This window comes from Eleutherodactylus coqui, chromosome 1 (genome assembly GCF_035609145.1).
Source record: "Eleutherodactylus coqui strain aEleCoq1 chromosome 1, aEleCoq1.hap1, whole genome shotgun sequence".
NCBI classification, from domain to species: Eukaryota; Metazoa; Chordata; class Amphibia; order Anura; family Eleutherodactylidae; genus Eleutherodactylus; species Eleutherodactylus coqui.
Genome location: NC_089837.1, coordinates 466,121,119 through 466,140,694, shown reverse-complemented (window position 1 = coordinate 466,140,694; position 19,576 = coordinate 466,121,119). Strand labels below are relative to the sequence as shown.

At 38.6% G+C, this 19,576-nt stretch overlaps 1 protein-coding gene across 2 annotated transcripts in view; it reads left to right on the top strand.

Annotated features, from left to right (window-relative positions):
- The first annotated feature begins 1,133 nt into the window (after positions 1-1,133).
- COL2A1 (collagen type II alpha 1 chain) overlaps positions 1,134-19,576 on the top strand; it is a 67,228-nt gene continuing 48,785 nt past the window's right edge. Inside the window, exons 1-15 of one of the 2 annotated variants that reach the window (XM_066584331.1) lie at positions 1,134-1,420; positions 4,178-4,387; positions 5,485-5,501; positions 5,700-5,732; positions 6,980-7,012; positions 7,113-7,166; positions 7,533-7,634; positions 12,771-12,848; positions 15,908-15,952; positions 16,034-16,087; positions 16,993-17,046; positions 17,500-17,553; positions 18,482-18,535; positions 19,062-19,115; positions 19,449-19,493. In XM_066584331.1, the coding sequence (XP_066440428.1) occupies positions 1,327-1,420; positions 4,178-4,387; positions 5,485-5,501; positions 5,700-5,732; positions 6,980-7,012; positions 7,113-7,166; positions 7,533-7,634; positions 12,771-12,848; positions 15,908-15,952; positions 16,034-16,087; positions 16,993-17,046; positions 17,500-17,553; positions 18,482-18,535; positions 19,062-19,115; positions 19,449-19,493 (981 nt within the window). In that variant the 5' untranslated portion in view covers positions 1,134-1,326. The remainder of the gene's footprint in view (positions 1,421-4,177; positions 4,388-5,484; positions 5,502-5,699; positions 5,733-6,979; positions 7,013-7,112; positions 7,167-7,532; positions 7,635-12,770; positions 12,849-15,907; positions 15,953-16,033; positions 16,088-16,992; positions 17,047-17,499; positions 17,554-18,481; positions 18,536-19,061; positions 19,116-19,448; positions 19,494-19,576) is intronic. The other variant, XM_066584332.1, reaches the window with a different exon arrangement.

Genomic DNA, 19,576 nt, shown 5'->3' with positions numbered 1-19,576 from the left:
TAAAGCGTTGAGTGTCAAATGATGATGAAATGAAGAGTGCAGCAGTGATACAATGTAATATCCACAGCAAGAGTCATACAAAGGCAAAATAAACTATGCAACATTGATACATTGTGCAGTATGGATATAATATAGCATCAATCTAAAAAGTCAAATGAGGTGCAGAGGTGATACAATGTACTATTCATGTAAACAGATAGAAGTCAAATAAGAATGAGATACATTGTTCAGCTGTGATACAATGTATCATCCATGCAGTGGGACAAGAAGCAGATGAGGATGAAATAAAACTATGCAGCAGTTGTACAGTGTAACATCCCTATAAAGAGTAACTTGAGGTGGAATTCAATATCAATGCATGCATTATTGAACTATGGATTAGACAGAGAGACCTACAGAAATACCGACAGAGATAAAAATCGATACAGACAAAATATTGGTAAACTAGATCTTAGAATGATACTTATTAACCTTACAGTGTTATACAATTGTACAACAAGCAATACCTGTGATTATTAAAAGAATGGAGTATAAAAGCTAGAAGCATCTCAGAGATTCTAGTGAGCATCTCTGTAAAAAGAATATTAAATAAGTGCATGAAAGGAACAGATATTCCTAAATCTCCCATAAATTTTCCTGAGCGTGTGAACAGTGCTATACCCCAAAGCCACCTGACAAAGCTGGAACCATCCACAGCCTCACAGTCTCAAGAACCGTAAGAACCTGCCAGACCTCCCCAGATCACCTCTCACACAACTAAAGTTTCTCCTGCACCCAGCAAACTTTTCAGCAAACTCAGGATAGGAGTCTTGTTTAAGCAAACTGGGATTTTTTTTCTCCACTACTTCTTTCTAAATAGTGGTACTTTTTTTTTTCCTTGACAGAGGAATGAAAGAGTGAAGGTGATGGGGGAGGCAGGACGCAGGGAAGGGGAGGCTGAGACACTGAGAGGGGAGGGAGATAGGGGGACAGAGTGTGGCAAGTCTAGCAAAGGGACCCTGTAGCAGAAGGAGGGGTCTGGTGGGATAGAGAGAGGGCAGAGAGGAGTGGAGGGGCTCAGATTTCAGCACTGCTGGGGGCAGGGGAGGACTAAGATGTGGGCATATACATTGACTTGAAGGCAGTCAGGACTATAACTTCAGTACCTTGGCCCAGAGCAGATAGTACTAAGTTTCTGCTGGGGCCTGGTACTGGATTCTCCTCCTTTTCCCAAGACATCGGCTGCATGAAGACAATATAACTTTTGGGGACAGTCAGCCTCCTCTCTTCCCCTTCTCTTCTTCACTTTTTTTTCCCACAAAGCTTTTGCATGTCTAACATTTAGACATGTTTAACTTTGTGGATTCAAGGACACTAGTGCTGTTTGCAGCCACACAAGCGATATTATTAGCAGTTGTAAGATGCCAAGGTGAAAGCCACCGTAAGTGACAAGCGTTTTCATTTTTACTATTTGTCTTTTTTTATGAATATATATTGTAGACTTGTATTTCACTTAAATTGCACTTGTATAGCAAGTTGAGAATAACTTTGAACTTTTCTGATACTTTTTAACCAGCAGGTAGAAAGTTAATCAGATCTCACCTGTAAAATCTCACAGTTATTCATAGGAGCTTACTGTGAATTAATTGCAGTTCATTATAGTCTGTAAATGTAGTTTCAAGGTTACTGCATGCTTGCTAGATGCAGCATCCAGACCTGTTCCCCTCCTTCCTTGGCACATGCAGTGCAGATCATTAGTAGTGCTGTGTAAATATGCCATGAATTCACAATCTGTGGGTAGCAGCATTGGAATACTGTAGTGTCTTGGGCTTAGAGCTAATGTAATCATTTCTAATTTACTTAGCACTCATAAAGATTCCCACTTACCTAATATGATATCCTGAATCCTAAAAAAGAAGGTTTATACTGAGAAGCTGGACCTGGAGAGAAGCAGCTGAAATAGCTATAGATGAGACTTAATGACACATTGCTAGACAGTGAAATTCCTGTGCTTCCACCGAGGGCTGCAAGTGTTAGCCACGATGATACTAAAAGCCTACAGTAGCCTAAAAGTGAAGTTTTACCCCTTAAAAGAATATGTGAGGGAATTGCTCAACTAGTAATCCCTGATACAACCTTTAAAGCAATGCCATGCTCCATCAGTCTGACTAATATTTGGTAAGCAAGGTGTTAGAGTACTAAGCAGAGGAGGCACAAAAGCTGCATTCTTTTCAGTAACTGATCTCTCACAGTATTTAAGGATGACAAAAAAGGGAATTTTCCCTTAAGAGGCCGTGTGAATGTTGAAAAGAATTCCTGTGACACACATTTCATTCTAAAGGAACCTTAAAATAGTTTTGCTAATGGCAGACAATAGAATGCAGATCTGGTATAATATACGATATTGTATTATCTAAAGCTACATAATATTTAGCCGCATTAATAAAATGTGATAAGTTTTAAGAATTAAGAAATTGCTAAAACTGGCAAAAATCATGGAATATTTGAGAAAACACCTGGCTGATACAAAGGACTGGGCAATTCTTCTAGATAAATGCTTGAAGCTTTATTTCTTAGCACAAATTTTTCAACTTGCTTGGGCAGGTCCCAAATGGTCCAAAAAAAAAAAGAAAAATCCTTTACGAGCCTTTTAAGTCTTTGTATACTACAGATTGTAAATCCATTTTACTGCTAGTATGGAAAAGGCATGCTCCCTTGATTTTTTGCCATTCTTTCTGTTGGAATCATTCCTCCATTGCTTAAAGAAAGCTTCTTTTTGTGAATCTGACATCTACTGAAAGGGAAATATGTGCATGAAATATTGAAAAAAAGTTATACAGAAAGGGTTAATATTTTCCTGTAAAATGTGTATAAATACATTGCTGAGCAGATACATTTGTAACTGGTAGTATCATAAGCTCTTGTACTAAAAACATAGAATTGCTATATTTGCCTTCTAGAGATGTGTAGCATTAGTTAACCCTTCAGGTGAGTGAAGGCCCAAACTGAGTTGGTACATTTACTTGAAAGGGTCATGCTAATATGTACTAGGTCTGATTTAAAAGGGAAATCTAATGCAGATCTCTTTTGTGTATGCAGATGAACTTTTAAGATGTGTCAGTACAGGATAAAGATGTGGCCTGATTTGAAGACCCCAATAGACTATTGTGATGGTTTATTTGCACTAGAAGGATTGGCAGCAATGGTTTCCAGATGGAGTTGAAATGCTGCCCATATTTATTTAAACTGGCCCCTGACAGTGAAATGTGAATTGAAGCCTCTGTGTAGTGTACAGAAAGGCCCATTCATTAAGGGTCCTCTGGGCTACCCAAGCCTAGGCATGGGACCCAAAGGGAGCGAACCTGAGCATAAAGAACATAGATCATGAGTAGCAGCAGGCCCATAACATACCTTCTTACCTTTTTATATTGTTTATACTCATTTTATTTGATTTTAATATCAGTTCCACACAAATGTATCGTATTTCCTCAGCATTTATTTCATTAAGGGCAAGATCATCACCTACATGTATATAAGCTATAATTACTTCATGTGTTCATAATGGATGTCATTGAATAATGCATTTTATTTGCAGCTTAAGAGAAAAATCACATTTTAATACATTATCGATATAAGACATCAATTTGGAAAAACCTTCTACTGAATGACCTTAGAGAAACCTGCTGTTCATAATAGCAATTCGCCATAATCCATGTAGCAACATTGTATTCCAACTTCCTATAGTTCAAGCCAGAAAACTTTACACTAGGGCAATCTCCTCCCTTTTACCCCAAGCAGCCTCTTCTTTTCTGAACTTATATCACCTACATCCGTCTGGCTCAACACTGCCCCCGCCTGGTAATAGTTAACATTGCATCTTTCATTGCAATGACTACTCTACTAATATATCATTATACCATGAGTAGTATGAAGTTATACGAATATAAAAACTATTTTATCTAAGACTGAGGATAATTTAGTCATCATATATATAAATTTGGTTCTCCCAATATGTTATATATATATATATATATATATATATATATACATATATATATATATATTTGTATACCTAGATTATGCAATTTTTTGACAATTGTATATGAATATTATGTGATGTTTTGCATTTTATTTTATTTCTGCTTCTTCTCTTTTTGCTGCCTCTTCCTTGGCTTATACTTACTACATTCTGGCACAGTGGATGCAGGAAGCTGCGTACAGGATGGGCAGAAATATAGTGACAAAGATGTGTGGAAGCCAGAGCCGTGCCAAATCTGTGTTTGTGACACTGGGACTATTCTATGTGACGAGATAATCTGCGAGGAAAATAAAGACTGCCCCAATGCTGAAATCCCCTTTGGAGAGTGCTGTCCCATTTGCCCAACTGAGCAATCCTCCACCACCAGTGGTCGTAATTTATTTATTTGTGTTTCATAAATAAATTACTTGTGCACACCTTTGGCTAACATCCCATTCCCTAACAGACTGGGAACCCATAGGTCTCTGCTGCAATTAAAAAGGCCACCTTCGGTTTAGCTCTCTGCCTTGATCATAGAGATGTACAAAAATATGCTCAAAAATGTGTATTTATACAAATTTGTAACTATCCTCTAAAATTTGTATTCTGTATCTGTCCATAGTGGAGATGATAGATAGTATAGTATGTCTTATAGTCCAGTAGCGCACATGAGATCAAAGCTTTGATACATCCTAATTACAGACATCCCAAGGAAAGGAGTGGTTTTGTGTCCTTTTTTTGCCTCGAGTTGAAGCCACGGGTCTTCACTCCTGCGGTTTCTTTTGGCAGTCATGTTGGAAGCTCCTGCTGAACAGACCATGTGCAACTATAAATATAAGACACGTATTAACCTGTTCATGCTCCACATAAAAAGATGCAATAAAAACAATCATTTTTATTTTCAAAGAGGCGGAAGTTGAACCATCACAGAGGTTCCCTTTTTAATGACTGGTTCTGCATCATCAGCAATGCTAATGTAAACAGTATTTCTGCTTGATTATAAGCTCTTCTGGCTAATGAGGTATGCCCTCTTGGAAATCAAGCCGGCTGTAAGATTAGCAGTGCTATGTGCAGTCTTCTTTAACGTGTCTTAACCCAACCATAATTCGCTTCTCCAGTAACTAATCGTTTTCTATCTCCTTCTCTGTTACCATTTGCTAACCAGCTTTCCATACGAGAACTCTTCCATCTTGCTTTAAGCTTAAGAATGCTGGATGTAGGAATTTTCAGTCTTGATTCACCTGAGACAAATGAGCGGATCTGACATCTATCTTAAGTACAGGAAGTGCTATATGTCATGTGATTTAACCCTTAACTTCTTCATGGGAAGAAGGCCTTCAATGTATCATACGTTTGCTTGTTCTGTGGTCTATGTTCATTCATAATCTTTTTTGTCTATTTTCTGTTTTTATGTCACTATATCATCAATTGAATTACTATCTGCTGACTTTTATACTTTTTTTCCCCCCTTTTCCTCCAATAAATAGGGATTCTTGGACAAAAGGTAATTTATTCTTACTATTTTTTATGCAAATGGCAGAATATTGCTACAAAAACAGCTTTGTGCAAAACTCAACATTAATTACTTGAATTGCTGAATTTAAAAAAAACCAAAACATTCACTACAGTTCTACTATGTAAATTGTGTAAGTGCTATATTGCATTTTTAAAGTATTTTCTCTTTTTTGTTTCATTATTTTAGGGCCAGAAAGGTGAACCTGGTGAGATTAGCATTGTAAGTATATAATTTTATTTATAAATATCTCTAGTACTATCTATCTATCTATCTAATCTATCTATCCATCTCATATCTATCTATCTATCTATCTATCTATCTATCTATCTATCTATCTATCTATCTATCTATCTAATCTATCTATCCATCTCATATCTATCTATCTAATCTATCTATCCATCTCATATCTATCTATCTAATCTATCTATCCATCTCATATCTATCTATCTAATCTATCTATCCATCTCATATCTATCTATCTAATCTATCTATCCATCTCATATCTATCTATCTAATCTATCTATCCATCTCATATCTATCTATCTAATCTATCTATCCATCTCATATCTATCTATCTAATCTATCTATCCATCTCATATCTATCTATCTAATCTATCTATCCATCTCATATCTATCTATCTAATCTATCTATCCATCTCATATCTATCTATCTAATCTATCTATCCATCTCATATCTATCTATCTAATCTATCTATCCATCTCATATCTATCTATCTAATCTATCTATCCATCTCATATCTATCTATCTAATCTATCTAATCTATCTATCTAATCTATCTATCTATGTCATGAACATGTAGCAGAGCCTATGCTGTTTAATGTGGTGTTACAAAGTGTTTAATTCAGCACTATGCATCAAGATTTTCATATATATATATAGATAGATATATATATATAGATAGATATTAATTGGTGTCCCAAAAAGATCTATACACACTTTAAATGTAGTTATTTATGCTCTTCTTTAAAATCCAAACTGACTATATGACAGCAATATATGGCTATCAGGAGAGTCAAATAAAATAGCAAGTGTTGACTTTCAATCACCAGTGTTGCTCATGCAATGGTTTGCCAAAATCAAAAGTGTCTGGATGTTAATGGAAACTACGCTGAGTACCTAATGTGATTGCAGAAGTCAAACATGACTTACAGCTATCCTTTGATGTCTATCTAGTAATACAGCTTCTATGCAGATGTATGTATATATATATATATATATATATATATACACATACATACACACAGACGCATACTATATATATATATATATATATATATATATATATACATATATATATATACACACACCATAGCAGTACAGGTAAAGCCGCTGAGCTATTGTATGACAGAGGTCAATAACAAGTTCAGATCTTCTATGTGTATATATAATAATTGCTTCTTTTACATAATGTAATACTGTATTATTTCTATCTTTAATACAATAGTCATTAGGACCAAGAGGACCTCCAGGATCACAGGTATATACGCTCTATGGAAAATAATTGATTGATATTTTTATTCCATTATATAAAACACTCGATCAAAATGATATTAATTTATTTATTGCCCTTTTATCAGGGACCTATTGGTGAACAAGGAGCAAGAGGTGATCGTGGAGAGATTGGCGATAGCGTAAGTTAAAAATTAATTTATGGAGGGAGTAGCATAATCTGAATGAACAGTAAGCAGATAAATGAATGAAAATGAATGCAAGTTTGCATTAATAAAGTAAATAGGCAAGAACCAAGAAACTAGTCCATACTTGTATATGGCCAATCTTATGCCAATCAATTGAAGAAAATCTCATTTGATGTTGCCGTATCCATCATATAGCTTTGAAATAATGTCTCTGCCTTATGAAAGTAGAAAGTGCTCCTTGTATAAATCTGGCAGATGATGTGTCCACTTTGTATATCTGAAGCTTGTATGATTGGAAATCAGTGTGCACATTTTGTGTAGCTGGGAAACTAATATGCCCATCTTGTGTCTTTATTTTAGGGTCCACCCGGGCCCCGTGGAAGAGATGGCGAACCTGGTACTCCTGGAAACCCAGGACCTCCTGGCCCACCTGGCCCACCTGGACCCCCTGGCTTTGGCGGAGTAAGTAGGCTCAGGACTGACGCCCAACCTTTGTCACAAGGTTCTAGAGTTCACATCCCAGGCTCACATCCACACAGCACATTTGCTCTACATCTCTAAATGAAGCTGACAGCATTGAAAGGCTTCACTGTTACCGAGTACCTCATACACAGTCACTCTTTGTAATCCTTCAGTTTGTTTGCATTCCTCTGACACAAAATATCTTCTCTGCCCAGAAAGTTTTTTTTGCCTATTTTGCTGGACACTGTACAAGTAGATGATTGTCCAACATCAGAGACATGCACAGCGATGCCCTCATGCTATCGCAGGGGTAGAACCTGAACACATCTATCTATACTGCAGCTATACTGCAAATTACAATGGCATTCATATAAAAAAAAACAAAAGAGGACTTGCAACATTTGTAACTTGTTGCATCGACTTGATTCATTACAATGAAAGTGAATACATAATAGAAATGAATCTACCACTAAACCCTATCTGCAAGAAAGCGTAATGGTGCCAACCGCACTACAAGACAATCTAACCGATTCTACCTGATATTGTACCCTGTTACAAGTGAAAAATGGCCTCAAAAACTAAACCTATATGTTTAAATGTTTCCTTTAAAAACCAATAATAAATAAAATCTTTTCATATATCGAAAAAAACAGTAAAGAAATACATTTACATTCAAAGATCAATATAAGCAAGGCCGCTTTCAGAGCATATTTTACGCCCATATTTAGTCCATATTTTGTGAACCGTAATATGGAGCTAATGTAAATCAATAGGACTATTCACACGGCCGCTTTTTTAAAAAAATACAGCATCACTGAATTTTTTCCTTATTTGCCTCTGTAATGCTATTCTTTTTGTTCGGTAAATACGGATCAGTATTTGATCAGTAGGATATAAAATATATGGAGGCAAATACAGGTTAAATAGTGGTAAAATACCGATGACATATGGTTCTAATGTCATCTGAAACACGTCCGTAATGCACATCTGTATTACGGACGTGTTTCCATGCACTCAACTGAAACCGGCCTAAGTGGAAGTATACAAATAGAAAAAAAACAGCTCACCACTGCAGGATTGAATCAGTCCTCATATAACTAGGCAGGAAAGAAAAACACTAACTCCAGCAGCGAATCAACAGGTCACAAGAAAAGCAGGACTTCCAGCATTCTCATAAATAAAAGGTAGCTTTTCTTACATCTTCCAAAAGGCAACATGGTCAGGATTGTATGGCTTGAAACATGTAACCGTTCTTATTTTGATCCTCTGCTTCCCACTGCATTGTGTTTTAGAAGATGAAATAAAGCTATGTTTTCTTTATGAAAGTGCTGGAAGTCCTGCTTTTTCCTGTAATTGGAAGTATCCCTTATAGTTATATGGAATCATGTCTAAAATAGTAAATCCACAAGTTCTTTGGATAATGTTTTTACTAGGCGATTCCCTGTGTAAATATAGAGAAGCAGCACATTAGTGTGAAATGATCTATATAGGTCTATATTCACTGGTATGGCCTTTAGTTAGACAGATTCTACCATCTTTTGTGTAGTTATCATATTAAATCACATACTGTATGAAGAACTTTGTGTTCTAATTGGCACCATAAGAGAAATAACCATATTATAGAATACTATATAACGTATGGATACATTATAACATTACGCATAGATTTATATTTAGTGTTCACATTTGTATATATAAAAATGTGGATTTTGGGAACCAGCGCTATATGTACAGTCTTACATCTGTTCATTCATACAGCTACCTCAAAGGACAAGTTAGGTTCACTGCCCTTTATGCACACAGCTTGGAATGTTTTCAGTTTGTCCATAGAGTATGCTACATGGATGACCATGTTTATAATAAAACAGGATCAATCCGCAAGATCTCAGCTTGAACACCACGTTTTGAATTTAATTCGCAAAGTGATTTACCATTTAGTGTTCAGTACAAATATCTGTATCATAGATAGTCCATTAATATAAAAACTTAAAAGGGGTTTTCCTGGCAAATACTATTGATGACCTACATTATTCTCGGGATATGTAATCAATGGTTGATTGGCTGGGATCCACCGCTCAGGACTCCGACCATTCAGCTGATCAGGTGCACACTGTCACAATGGTACAGCGTGGAAGTTGATGCTCCGACCACAGTGCAGTGGTGAACACTTGTAACTGCAGGCACAGCTTTAATTGATTTTAATGAGAGCTATGCCTGCATTTATGAACACTCGCCACTACATGAGTCAGAGCCATCGACCTCTGCTCTGTACACATGTGTGTTGTGGCGCTGACAACGGACGCCTGATCAGCTGATCTGTTGGGTTGCGAATGCTGGGCCCCGGGGGTTCAACTATTGATGACCTGTCCTGAGGATAGGTCATCAATAGTATTTGCCTGGAAACCCCCCTTAAAGGACTATGTATTGGTTGGCAATATTCAGCCTTCAACGTAAAAAAAAAAAAAGGTAAGATTATTCTGACCCATGCCACCCATATAGATTTAAAAGCTTAGCACATAATAATTACCTAATCTATTATTCCCTATCAATGGTGCATTTCTGAGTTGGGTAATAATGGTAAAATAATTTGTTCCAAATCTCACCACTAGGTGGCACTGTCATAAGATTGAAGCTAAATAGTATAACACTCATTACAAATACATTATAATAATTGATTACACATTTTACATCATTAATACTTGTTTTATAGCATTGGAGTTTACAAGTTAGATAATATAAACCCATTTCAGATTTTAGTTTTGTAAGAAAACACTTTACATTGATTTCATGATTACATTCCATCTGAAAATAAAGGATTTAGTCAAATAACATTTGACAAAAAAAAAATCAAATTTATGTCAAAACGTGTAAAAGCTCTTTCAAGATAAAATGTAATGTTTTCCAAAGTGATCTGGATATTTCAAAATGTAAGCAACCAATCGATTTCAATGGAAAGTCAGGACCCTAAGAGTATGTTCACATGGTGGAATCCGCAATGGAATTTTCCGCACGAACTTCCCCAGTAAAAAAAAAAAAAACTGCAGAAATCTGCGGCTATTCTGCTGTGTTTTCTTCTGCAGATCTGCATGTCGATTTAGTCCTGTTAATGGGCAAAATCTATTTACGGAATTCCGCTGCATTTCTGCGCAGATCGCTGTGAAGAAGTGACATATTATTTCATAGCACGGAAATGTGTCGGAATTCCACATGCAGATTTTGCCCATTGACAAGGCAAAATCCACATGCGGATCCATGGCATGCATCAAAATAGCCACAGATTTGTGCTGCGATTTTACAGATGGAATCCACATAGAAGATTCCATGTCAGATTCCGCTTGTGGACATACCCTTACTATAATGTGTTCACACCTGAGCCCTGGAGCCTTAGGGTACCTTCACACACAGCGTAATTGCTCTGGGCATTCCGCAAGGGAAAACCTGCGGCAATTATGATCAGCAGATAAAAACCACAGCAGCCAAATCCGCACCCAAATAGTGCGGATTTGGCCTCGTTTTTTTTAAGCCGATGTACTGCAAGACTTAAAGTGACTCCTTCAGTTTTCGGACAGATTTCTGACCTAGGACAGTAGCAGCAGGGGAGTATATTGCCTGCAGTTGTTCTTCCCTGCCACCCTCTAATACACCGTTTCTAGCCTCAAAAGTTCCGCAGCAATTTTCTGACTAGCTAATGCACACTGCTTCCTGTACTCTGATTGGCCAGTGCTGATCACATGACCAGCTCTGGCCTATCAAAGAACAAATATAGTACATTGGTAGTCCTAACACTATCACTGCACTGAGGGGATTAGATAGTCGGAAAATTGTGTTGGCCATGACTGAAAATAGAACCCAAAACTGGCAGATTGGAGCGTCAGCAAAGAAGAAGAAATCCAGGCAATATACCCGCTTCCCCATACGGTGCCAGGACATAATTGTGCCCTGAAAGTGGAGGGTCACTTTAACCTTGTATATCAATGGTGGGATTCTACAGCATAAATAGACATGCTGTGGATTTGTTGCAGAAACTTTCCGCAGCATGTGACAGAGATTTTAGTAACCCTTTCCAATCCAATTTGTATTCTGGTTTTCCTAGCGGGCTTACTCTTTTTCTGCCATTATACAACAGCGCTATCTGCTGGCTAAAGCCAGTACTGCATGAGGTGACATATTGGATAGGCTCCGACAGCAGAGACGCTGGCAATATACAGTAACAGAACCCTGATGGACGTCTTCTAACATCTGAGCTGTACAGCCCTAAATCATAATGTCTTTATACATCAGACAGTGGATTGGAAAGGGTTAATGTTGCAGAATTTTCACTGCAAACTTGAAATTCCACAGCATTTAGACCATGTGTGGAAACTGAGTTCACATATTGCAGAATTGTTGCAGAATTTCAATAGCGGAATATAAGCTAAAAATCCACCGCACTGTATGATGCAAACTAAGGCTTCATGCACACGGGGGGATTTAAATTGCAGAATTGGCATCCGCCTCCGGATTCCGCAGCAAATTCCGCCCATAGCATGCAATGCAAAAATGATTTTTCCTGTACACAAGTAGAAACCACTTGCGGTTTCCGCTCGTGGATGAAAAATAGCAGCATGCTCCACTTTACAAACTGGCGGCTTCCATTAAAGTTAATGGAAGCCATTCGACCCACTGCCCGTCCGCATTCGACATTTCAGATGGGCCACGGAAAAGCAGGAGTTAAAAAAAAATCTGTACTGTGCATGTCCGACAGCGAGCTGTGCGGACCATCCGCTGTACAGAAAAGAAGAAAATACAGGTAGGCGTGGATGCCGGCTGGGCACAGGGTTGGATTCCACTGTGGGCTCCCGCAGGTCATTCATTGTAATGCAGGTTTTCTCTGCGATGTGTCATCATACCCCTAGGGGGCACATTAGGTCTCTCTATCCCGTATAAGGAGATAAGTAGTATTAATGAAGCGTTATAGTTGGGCCTTGTTACATTGGGACCCAACAGATTCAAGTTATGCCGTATTTATGTACATGGCCTGGCCATAAGATCTTCTCAGGAAGAGACTCAAGGTTTTGTACTGTTGCCAATTATGAATTGATGCTCTTCAAATCCGAACATGCAATGAAATCCTAATATCAATACTTGATTCCACAGCTCTTTTCTGCTCAGATGTCAGGAGGCTTCGATGAGAAAGCTGGAGGTGCACAGATGGGTGTTATGCAAGGACCAATGGTAAGAAAAGCTGCTCATCTCGAATACTTGCAAGAATTGATATTGCCTTCTAAAGGACAGCGTTGGGGCTCCTTCAGATGTCCGCGCAATATACAAAGAATAGAATGCATTGATGTCAATGTGTTTGTTCAGCACTCGCATTTCTCTTACGGGACCTGCTCTATCTTCCTGCGTATTTGCACACCAAGGGCTCCATAGAAGTCTATTGGACGCAGGAGCAGCATGCGCAATATGCAGCATAATTAGTGAAAACAGAATACATGTGGACCTTATTAGGCTAAATAGTCTTTAAAATCAGAGCGAGGGGGAAGGGGTGTTGCACATGCATATGAACTAACCCTGAGTGCGCAAAAAAAGTACAGTACCATGCACAGACACGCATGCAAATCAACCTCATTCATCACACAAATATGTATTTGCGCATACATCCAAAGATGCCCTTTCAGTAATTGAATGAAGATAGGATCTGGCCTACTCTGGCAATTTATACTGAGGCTTATCTTATATCTTTAAATTCAAAATAACATTTCGAAAAATTGCTACATGCCCTATTTTGGGGAGATATCGCCCATTATTTTTTATGGGACAAAAAAAAAACCACATCGCCCTCGCATGTAAATGCGATTTTATATTTTTGGAATTGAAAGAACATGTGATTTTCACGCGTATGAAAATCACATGTAAAACTGCATGCGATTAATTTTTCTTGCAAAACACAGACTCAGGGTGACTACCCACTACAGTTTTTTTTACTGCGAAATTCGCAGCGTTTTTTTTCTGCAGGGGTCTATGGGACTTGTAATGTTAAAATCGGGATCGCGCAAAATCGCAATTTATCGCGATTTTGCGCGATCGCGATTTTAAAATTACAAGTCCCATAGACCCCTGCAGAAAAAAAACGCTGCGAATTTCGCAGTAAAAAAAAAATGTAGTGGGTAGTCACCCTCACATAGAAAATTTCTGACTTGGAAGTGCGACATCGTTCTCAGCCCTGTGTGAATGCACACTGGGGATTTTCATGTGCAAGTTCCATCTGATTCCGATATGGATGGAACTTGCATGTGAAAAGCACCATTATTTTCTATGAGATCTTTAAAAAAACGCATCTTACTTACATGCTATGCCATTTGCATGCAAGTACAATGCGTTGGTCTCTACTTTAGTCCTCCTTCAAACGGGCGCATTAGCGCACACAAAATATCAGCGCAAAATATGCAGAGGATAGGACTCATTGATTTGAATGGGTTTGTTCACATGCACATATTTTTTCTGTGCATTTCGGGTGCGCAAAAAAGGATGTAACATGCTCTATTTTCCTGCACATATGCACACCCAAATTCCCATAGAATTCAATGGGAATGTGCAAAATTTGCTAGGATATCATTGAAACGCTGCATAATTGCGGAGGAAAAAGAAAACATCTGAAACTCATTAAACTAGCCATTTCAATCGTTATTCATTTGCCTGTGGCAAACAAAGATGCATGTACAGTGAAATACACTGATGCATGCACAAAAAAGCATTGTTCATTCTGCAAATACCCAGCACTCAGGCATGCGCAAATACGCGCATGCACGTGTAAAGGGGGCCTTAAGTGTAGGAACAGCATGCAATTTTTATACGCACATGTACAGTGATGCAATGCTAGTATGCTAAGCTCCCGCCAAATCTCCGCCCTTTGTCGGCTGCCAGCAATGGAAGGAGGCGGGATGGGGTGGGAGCTTAGCAACTAGCTCCCACCCCATCGTGCCCCTTCCCATTGCAAACAGTTAGCAAGGGGCAGAGAGGTAGAGGGAATGGGGTAGGAGTTTAGCAGTCACGCTGCTAAACTCCCTCCCACCTCCTTTCTCCGACAGTTACCATGGGCTCCCATAGGAGTCTATGGGAGCTACCGCTGTATTCTAGCCAGGAAGATAGTTCTTGAATTACCTTTCCTGGCCGGCGTAAAAGCCTCCAGGCCAAAATGTTCTCTTATGCACTATCTTGGCCGTTCGGGTGCTTTAATGCCACAGGGATACGTCCATCTGAACTAATGCATTGTAAACCAATGCACCAGATGGGCAGTGTATATCGGCCGGGCGTGAAAGCACGGTTGATATATGCTCATGTGAATAAAGCCTAAGCGTGCATTCACAAGAACGATTTTTCTGCGTAAGATCCATCTGATTGCTTTGTGGATGGAACCTGCATGGAAAAGTATCCCATGGATTTCAATGGGTTAATTTACATGAGCAATTTCCCACTCGCACCAGTAGCCTGAGATTAACAAATTGCTGTATGTTCTCTTTTTTTAAAGAATCACCCACTTATCCCTATGGGATTTTAAAAAATTGCACTTGCATGTGATACAATTTTCTATTTATTACTGTTGGAACAATATGCAATTTTACCTGCGTGCAGCAATGCAATGCATTTTTTTCGCAAACCGCATCGTACTCCTGAGAAAAATCTCAGGTTTGGAAGTGTGATATCGGTCTGGGTTTCTCATAACCAATATCGCACTCGCCCATGTGAATGCACCCTCACCCTGATAAATGCCTACAGGTCTAGAGCCACCTAGTGGACACATTTAGCAAACATCTTCCAATGTTGCAGTTTTAGAGTGCAGTATATAATATTTATACTACTGTAGCTGCAGAAATTACATAGAATTATAGGGACTTGTTTTTTTTCCCTGCAAAACTTGGATTAGCAAATAAATAACCAACAAGTCTGTAAAGATAAGACAAGAATTGTTTGGACTTTAGTTGATTTTGGCCTGGAAGCCTTAAACATGCAGACAACAGCTACTGCTTTATAAGAATTCCTGCAGGAAACGTCTGCTCTCCAGCCCCTCTTGGCAGGCGGTAAATGAAATCTAGGGCTGGTAAACATGGCTGCCTTCCAGCTCAAAGCCTCTAAGAAGCCGCTTTAAATAAATATAGATGTGTTACTTAGTACAAACAAAAAGCATACAGTTCCATACTAGCCCGATATACAGAAGGCCATTGATTGCCTCTACAGTGGTGGTGGGTCACTATTTAATTCATATTTTTACTTATGTTTTATTCATGTTCTAGGGCCCTATGGGACCCAGAGGACCTCCCGGACCATCTGGCTCTCCTGTAAGTATCTACTGTCAAGTGTTTCATTAATTAGAGTCTCATTAACTTGCTTTAATTAACTCTAATTGGTTTTATTCTTAGGGACCTCAAGGTTTTCAAGGAAATCCCGGTGAACCTGGTGAATCTGGTGCTGGTGTAAGTAATGTGCTTATTTCAGTATATTATTACCAACACTGCTTTACAGTCAGGTACTTTGCATCAGGAGCACTTATGTGGGTATAATGGTATTATGTCTATGGCTCTAAGTGCTGCATTCTAGAACCTTGGTATCCCTTCTAGATTTAGGATTATAGTTAGAGTCCCTTAAACGTCATGGTACATTTAAAGTGTAATTGTACTTTCCCCCAAAAGTTTGACATCTTAAGTTTTGATAATTAGGGGTCCAGATGCTGATACCCCCAATAGCTAGAATGAAGCAGTTGAAGTGTTCATCCAAGCACTGTCTCTGCTCAGTAGCTGAAGACTGGCTCAATAGACAGTCTATGGACCTGTCCTCTGGTGGCAAGCAGTGACAGCGCTCAGATGACTGCCTTAGCTGCTTTGTTCTAGAGATCTTATTTCCCAGATCCCCAGTATTATAAACTTTTAACATTTCCCTATGGCCCATCAAAAGTTTTTTGAAAGTCCAGTTATATTTCAATTGCCAATAGAGAATGAGTAAAAAGAAACTGCACTTTTTAAAAACTTTTGACATGTCAGATCCACATGTCAAAAGTTTTGATCAGTGGGGGTCCGAGTACTGAGACCCCTGCTGATTGCTCAAATAAAGGGGCTGCAGTCCTCACCCAAGTGCTGTGCCCCTTTGGCTGTCTTTACTTCCTGTTGTCAGGTCATTTCGGTAGCTGAAGACCCCTTGTTTTTGGATAGGTGATGGAATTGAGATATGTAAATATCCTCTGCACTTTACATGTCTTAGTTATGAAAATTAGAACTTGAGCTACTATTCAACCCCTGGGGTAGTATTAGCTTCATGAAGTTTTCTTCTTATGTTCGGATTTGTTTGAGACCATCATTGATTGTAACTCTCCTTTGCTTTATAGGGCCCTATGGGTCCCCGTGGTCCTCCTGGCCCTGCTGGAAAACCTGGTGATGATGTAAGAATAATATATGTACAGATGGCACAAATTTTTGCTTGATTGTGATAGCACAGCTCAGAACGTTATCTGAACCCATTAAAGAGCTCTTGTTCTCTTACCTTAACACAAGAAAACCCTTGATAAGTGTTAATAAACCACCCTGACAGCGCAGCACACCGTGATATCACACCCCATAATGACTCAAACTATTGACTAACCCATCTATATCTTAATAGAAAACTGTCAAAAATTTTAGAAATAAGCCGTAATTGTCAATTTAAGACTATACTGTATAACTCATATAACATAGTACTGTCATTAAACGTCTTCCTACTTTCATAAAAATGCAATAATACAAATTATATACCATTTTTTACAATAAAGGCTGTATTAAACACTAGCGCTAATAAGATGATGGGATCCAGAATAGAATATTTTCTCCAGTCTTTAACCAAAGTGCTCTTTTATTAGGGTGAAGCTGGAAAACCTGGTAAATCTGGTGAACGTGGACCCCCAGGACCACAGGTAAGAACCTTTAGACGATAATTACATTATATTATACACTTTTAATTATACCAAACCATGAGCAGATAATTAATGGACTGACAGCGACAATTACCAAGTCCCAGTAGTTATCAAGCTGTATATCGCTCCTGATGGTAGATATGAGGATCTACAGCTTAATGTATTATTCTACTCCTGCACATCGTTCAGACACTGAGGTTATTGGTGGTACAACTGGAATTGACTTCACAAACCACTGCAGCAACCATTATATTGTTAGGGAAGATTCATAACTGCACTTTGAAACTTTACAGAATACGTCATGATGCAATAGTTGGAACATGGATACTATTATAAGAAAGCTTTATGTGGAACATTGTTAATAGAAGCTATCAGTTCTGGAACGCTGATGGTGTTAATGGAAAAACTATTATCGTACTGGATGAATATTATCAATGGTCATGAAAAGTTACAGCTACAACTAATGGAATATTCGTACAATTATTGGAAACCACCATCCACCACTGTTGGAACACTGATCTCATTCCTGGAGAACATAGGGTCCAAATGGCTGAGTTCAAACACTACTATTGGGAGATGTCAAACCAATCTAATGGAATGTTCATACAGTGACTGGTGGATTGGCACATCCTGCTGGATGAACAGCGTGTATGGGACACAACCACATGACCTACTCGTGAGAAATGGAATGAAGGACATCATATCTAGCTGATGGAATGAGAAGTTGGTATATGTTGTCCTACTTATGGAACACTGAAATTACTGTTGGAGGATATCATTCTAGTGCTCCAGACCTACACAATAGGAACAATGAATGCCCGATTACAGTTGTCACATCCAATTATTGCAAACAAATACATAACATTTAGCTTATTGTCACCTGACTCTAAACTTTGAAAATTGTGCTAATCACTATCTCTTTTTTAAGGGTGCTCGTGGTTTCCCCGGAACCCCAGGACTCCCAGGAGTAAAAGGACACAGAGTATGTATTAAATGATATAATTATTGTTTAAAAGGGTTTTACGGGACAAAGATATTAATGACGTATCCTACGGAAAGGTCATCAATATCAGATTTGTGGGGAGGCTGTTTACCGCTTGGGTTCCCCATGATCAACTGTTTGAGGAAGTAGTGTCATTTGCGTGAGCAACACGGGCTCTTTCCAGGCCAGTGAGGTCATGTCCAAGTGAGAAGGATTGAGCTGCTATACCAGACAGAGCCGTTATACAATGTACAGTGCTGTGCCTGGTATGCACTGAAGCGGCCGTGGCATTCACCTGAGTGTTGCAGCTACTTCATACAGTCTTGTGTGGTGCACCCCCACCAATCTGTATTGATGATCTATCCTCCGGATAGGTTATCAACCTCTTAGTTTTGGAAAACCCTTTAATGTTATAAAAGGTAGAAGAATGCCCAATAATACCCAGATTGTCGCTAATTGTGAGATTAGTGAAGTACTCTGCAATTTGTATTCACCATATAGTAATATCTTGTGTTTTTCCTTAAAGGGTTACCCTGGTCTGGATGGTACAAAGGGAGAATCTGGTGCTGCTGGTGCCAAGGTAAAGTCCTGTTCATAAAGCAATGCTGACCGTCTATTCTATGCAGATAGGGTAGACTTCATAGAATGTGACGAAAAACCCATCTTTTATAATGGAAGCTGCTTATTTTAGAACATATGTAATCTGTGATACAGCATACAAGCTTGAGTTAGCCTCAATGCATCCATTAAAAAAACCCTATGCGTAATTATTACTGGGTGATAGGTCCAGTTCTAGAATAAAACACCCTTTTTATGTTCCTGCTTGGAACTATGACTGTCATGAGACTTGTTACGATTAATATGTGACATCTATTGTCATTTCACCTTTACTTTTGCTCTTTTCTCCCTATAGGGTGAAGGTGGTTCTCCTGGTGAAGCTGGTGCTCCTGGGCCAATGGTAAGTAGCGTTTTTTAGCCAAGATGAAGTTGTTGGTTTTGGGCTTTTTCTAACAGTAAGATTCAGTGTAGGATAAAATTTGT